This window comes from Carcharodon carcharias, chromosome 16 (assembly GCF_017639515.1).
Source record: "Carcharodon carcharias isolate sCarCar2 chromosome 16, sCarCar2.pri, whole genome shotgun sequence".
In the NCBI taxonomy this organism is placed as follows: domain Eukaryota; kingdom Metazoa; phylum Chordata; class Chondrichthyes; order Lamniformes; family Lamnidae; genus Carcharodon; species Carcharodon carcharias.
Window position 1 is genome coordinate 31,950,712 of NC_054482.1, and position 5,646 is coordinate 31,956,357.

Here is a 5,646-nt window from a genome sequence, read left to right on the forward strand (position 1 = left end):
ACTGCAGATGATTGGTCTCATTATGTTGAATGGCTCGTGTTCTTTTTCCAAGCTAACGGCTTGGAAAGGGGAGAAGAAGAGGCGAGCAATCCTCTTATCCACATGTGGGAGTAAGACCTTTGGATTGATTTGAAGTTTAATGGCACCCAGTGCCCCAGATTCAAAAAGTTTGATGACTTAGTGAAACTTGTAAAGAGTCATTGCCAGCCCAAGCCCTCGGTACCACGCAACAGTTTAAATTTAACTCAAGAAATAGAACCCTAGGGAAACAGTTACTTGTTATATGACAGGTTTGAAACAGTTAACAGAACATTACAAGTTTGGTACATCCATAAATGATATGCTTAGAAATCGTTTGGTGTGCGGTATAAATGAAGATACGATTCAGAAGAGATTACTGTCTGAAACAAGTTTGGATTTTCAGAAGGTGCTAGAGATAGCACTGGCCATGGAAAGCGCAGTGAGGGACTCGAAAGCCATACAGGGAGAGCAAAATGGCATTGTCCTCCACAGTGGGCACAGAGCCTCAGCCAAAAAGGACACAACAATGTACAGCTCTGATGAGAAGCAGGAAGCAGCCACCACTTGCAGACAAATAAAAAGAAATGACCTAGCAGCGAAAAAATGGAATAATGGTAACAGAGGTGCAAGCAGACAACCCTGTAATGAATAGAAGTTTAAAAAAATGGAATGTTTTTACTGTCATCGAAACGGACACCTCATGAGACATTGCAAGGATAGAATCAGGCAGACTTTCGATCAAAAGAAAAAACCCCGTGAGATCCATAACGTAGAAAAGCCTGAAGTAAAAGGTTCAGATATTTATCCATTGTGTAATTTAAAGGGAGGAAGAACAGAACTAATCTGCGTAATAGTGAGGGTAAATAAAGTCCTAACAGAATGGAGGTGGATGCAGGAGCTTCCACTAAGGTGCTATTTTAGCATGCCTTCACACACCTGAATTATGGAGAATATAAATTAAATTTGGAAGAACCAGATGCCAAATTGAAAACTTACATGGGAGAGTGGATCTGGATCATGTTGGGGATGTGGGGGGAATCCAGATCGGGTAGATCCGGATCTGGGGCAGATCAGCCCCCTAGGGGTGGGTGAAGGGGAATCCAGATTCTGAGTGGGGGAGGAAGGGGAGCGGGTTGAGGGAATATTGGGTGAGGGGAAGGCTGGGGAGGGGGGAGGGGCGTTTGAGAGGGGGGGAGGATGGGTGCGGTGGAGAAGTCAGGGGGAATGGGATGCAGGGGGGAGCGGTGGGGAGTGGAAGTGGTGGAGAGGAGAGGTGAGGGAGGGGAGGGGAATGAGGTGGAGGGAGGGTTGTGGGGGTGGTTGGGGGGAGAGGATGGAGAGCGGGGGACAGGGGAGGGAGTGGTTGGAGGAGAGGAGAGGTGGTGATGGGAGAGGGGAGATGAGGGAGGCAGGGTGGGTGATCGGGACCCTGACCCTGACCCACCCAGGGCTCTGGTAGATGATCCGCTGTTGTCAATCTGACTGACGGTTTCTCTTGTGTGAAGCTGGACAGAAACAGGGTCTGGAAGAGGAGACAGACTTCTCTCTCTAACCCATCCTGCCAAACCTAGGTCCTCCCATCTTTATGGGTGTTTTCCTAACCTCAGCTTTAGAGTAAAATGTTAACTTGCCGATGAGAACTAAAAGTAGAGCTAAAAGGTCTTTCTCTGATTGTTTTTGGTAAATAAACTCTGGGACATTCTCTGGCCTGTTTGAGTTAGCTGGGTGCTGCAGTTGACTTCAGCTTCGAAAAGGGCAAGGTTCCTGCTCAGATTCATTGATTTCTGCTGTGGTTAGTGAGGATAGGTTTATGTTCACACACACCTGTGTGTACTTTCCAGGGTATTGTTTGTAGATTGAATGGTTGGGCTCTGCACCACCATCCTTCATACACCAGAAAATGGGTGTGAAGGTAGAATTGGCCTAAAGGGATGAGTTGAAATAAGATAAACACTCAAATTATCTTGATGAGGAATAAAGTTGGGAGCACTTGGGCAGCAGTGATTTGAAAACAGGTTTAGAATGGAGTGGAAAAGGACTAGAAATAATTGGGCTCAAAAATGCTCAACTGAAGGAGTGGACATTGCAGTGAGAAAAAGATACTTTGCATTTCTATAGCACTTTTCATAACTACAGGGTGTCCCAAAGCACTTTATAGCCAGTGATGTGTAGTTCACTAATGTAGGAAGTGCAGCAGCCAACTTGTGCACAGGAAGCTCCCACAGACAAGAATGTGGTAATGATCAGATAATTTGTCTTTGTGATATTGATTGAGGGATAAATGTTGGCCAGGACTACAGAAACTATTGGAGAAAGTTCTGAAGGAGAGTATCTATCTCCACTTGGAGAGGCAAGGTTTGATCAGGGATAGTCAGCATGGCTTTGTCAGAGGGGGGTCATGCGTTACAAATTTGATTGAATTTTTTGAGGAAGTGACCAGGTGTGTAGATAAGGGTAGAGCAGTTGATGTAGTTTATATGGATTTCAGCAAAGCCTTTGACTATGTCCCAGATGGGACACTTATAAAGAAGGCAAATGCACATGGGATACGGGGTAATTTGATAAGGTGGATTAAAAATTGGCTTAGTTGTAGGAGACAGATGGTGATGACAGAAGGATGCTTTAGTGACTGGAAGCCAGTGTCCAGTGGCGTACCACAGGGATCTGTGCTCGGTCCCCTATTATTTGTCATGTATATAAACGACATAGATGACTATGTGGGGGTAGGATTAGTAAGTTTGCGGATGACAGAAAGATTGGCCAGGTGGTTAACAGTGAGGTTGAGTGTCTTGGGCTACAGGAAGATATAGACAGGATGGTCAAATGGGCAGATAAGTGGCAGGTGGAATTTAACTCTGAAAAGTGTGAGGTGATGCACTTTGGAAGGAGTAATTTGACAAGGAAGTATTCAATGAACAGCATGACACTGGAAAGTTCTGAGGAACAAAGAGATCTTGGCATGTGTGTCCATAGATCCCTGAAGGTGGAAGGACATGTTCGTGGGGTGGTGAAAAAGGCATATGGGACACTTGCCTTTATCAATCGAGGCATAGATTACAAAAGTATGGAGGTCATGTTGCAGTTGTATAGAACCTTGGTGTGGCCACAGCTGGAGTACTGTGTGCAGTTCTGGTCGCCACATTATAGGAAGGATGTGATTACACTGGAGGGGGTGCAGAGGACATTCACGAGGATGTTGCCTGGGATGAAACATTTAAGTTATGAAGAGAGGTTGGATAGACTTGGGTTGTTTCTGTTGGAGCAGAGAAGACTGAAGGGCGACCTGATCAAGGGGTACAAGATTATGAGGGGCATGGACAGGCTGGATAGGGGGGAGCTGTTCCCCTTAGTTGAAGGGTCAGTCATGAGGGGACACAAGTTCAAGGTGAGGGGCAGGAGGTTTGGGGGGATGTGAAGAAAAACTTTTTTACCCAGAGGGTGGGTGGTGATGGTCTGGAATGCGCTGTCTGGGAGGGTGGTGGAGGTGGGTTGCCTCACATCATTTAAAAAGTACCTGGATGAGCACTTGGCACGTCATAACATTCAAGGCTTTGGGCCAAATGCTGGGAAATGGGATTAGGTAGGTAGGTCAGGTGTTTCTCATGTGTCGGTGCAGACTCGATGGGCTGAAGGGCCTCTTCTGCACTGTGATTCTGTGATTCTAAGACATCAAAATCAAAGGCATAAACAGGGTTACTGTACAATAAGGAAGTCAGTCAGTAAAATTACCCTTGATGGTGGTACCAGGTGAGGGGCCAAGCCTTCTTGGATGAAACTGGTTGAAAGAAATTAAATTGGATTGGGCTAAGACCTTCCAGCTGAGAGCCAGTGGGCTACCTGAGCTATTACAAAAATACCCCTCAGTTTTCCAAGAGGAACTCAGGAAGATCCAGGGAGTACAGGCAAAAATTCATGTTGATCCAGACTCTACCCCCCTGATTTATGAAAGCAAGACCGGTACCTTATGCAATGTGGAAAAAGGCAGACATCAAATTGGATAGATTAGAGAAACTGGGAGTGATACAACCTGTGCAGTTCCAGATGGGCAGCACCAATAGTCCCCACTCTGAAACCTGACCAAAGCATCCGAGTTTGTGGAGTCTACAAACTGACTGTCAATAAAGTAGCTAAGTTGGACAGACACCCTATGCCAAAAATTGAAGACCTGTGTGTTAAGCTGGTAGGTGGAACCACCTACACGGAGCTTGATATGAGTCATGCTTATCAACAATTGGAGTTAGAGAAGGCCTCCCAGAAATTTGTAACAATAAATACACACAAAGGGTTGTAACCAATATATCCATTTGCCTTTCGGTGTATCCTCTGCATATGCCATATCCCAGAAAGCAATGGAAAATTTATTACAGGAATTGCCCCATGTTGTAGTTTATTTAGATGATGTTCTGGGGGCAGGACTCGCTGAAAAAGAGCATCAGGAGGGGGGAGGAGGGAGGCAGAGAAGTCGACTTTTCAACACTCTCATCCTGCCCTGTATACTGCCCAGGACTCCTGTATAGTCCTGCAGGGACTGCCCAGTCCAGTGTTGTATATTCACCAGTTTGATGCATATCTGGTATACAAGATTTACTTCAGAGCAATGCAGAGATGACATTAGTTTCCAAGTGTGCAACAGGTGCATTTACAGTGCTTTAAAATTTCTAAACATTTGGCACCCATTCTTACAGTTCAGCTTCTGGTAACTTCTCAGCTCACTTTAGTGCTGAGTCAACATTCTGGCTTAATCAATCAAGCAAAGTGAGCAGAGGTCATTTGCCAGATTCTCATAATCAAACACAGATCAATTAAACCATTGAACACCCCACGCCTCAGGTGGGTACCCGGGTTGTGGCATCAGGAATTTCCTTGGAGAATTATCTGATTGGGTGCTGTAGGTTTTGCAGAATATCAGAGGGAACCCCATTTCTGTGCCTCCCTCCTCCTCCTCCTCTCCTCACCCACTACCCCCCCCCACCCCCCCCCTCCCACCCCCCGTCGATGTTAATTGCAAATCTAAGAGGGTCATTCTTCTCCTCCACTGTACCGATTCAGGGAATCACAGTCACACATGTTGGCCCTGCCCAGCAACTGAATACATCCACCAGCACCAATACCAGCACTGCAAATTCACAATAATTCCCACCTTCCTCTTATAGTGAAGCAACATTAGGACCAAGCCCCCTCGAGTTATTCTTGTGCCCTATCCTCCAGCGGAGAGCTCCTTTGACCAGCATTCCGAATCAAGAATGATTTAACCCCCTCACCCTCCCTGGCCAGACAGACAGAGGCTGGAAACTGGTGTTTTCACTGTTGCCCTGACTGAGAGGAGGACAGGTCAGCTCAGATCACAGTCTAAGCCTGGGGCTCTCTCATCTCAAGGCTCAGTGTTATGCCATGGTTTAACTTTCCTCACTGGGCAACTCAAGAGTGGAGTCATTTATATTTCACATTCTATCTGGTGCTTGTGAGGTGGAGTGTTAGTCCGGATCAGAGCTCCCCTGGCTGGTCCATGTTGTACATATAATATCTCGGAGCTATGCAGAGAAGATACTAGTTGCTGTGTGTGTGTAACAGGTTTTTATTCACAGTGCTTTAAAATGTCTTCTCCATGCTCCAGCTCTGGCTTCC

At 46.1% G+C, this 5,646-nt stretch overlaps 1 protein-coding gene across 1 annotated transcript in view; it reads right to left on the reverse strand.

Annotated features, from left to right (window-relative positions):
* Window positions 1-4,240, reverse strand: part of LOC121288930 (regulator of G-protein signaling protein-like) — a 73,503-nt gene extending 69,263 nt beyond the window's left edge. The window contains exon 1 of the mRNA XM_041207797.1: window positions 4,220-4,240. Within this exon, the coding sequence (XP_041063731.1) occupies window positions 4,220-4,240 (21 nt within the window). The remainder of the gene's footprint in view (window positions 1-4,219) is intronic.
* Between the last annotated feature and the right edge of the window lie 1,406 nt (window positions 4,241-5,646).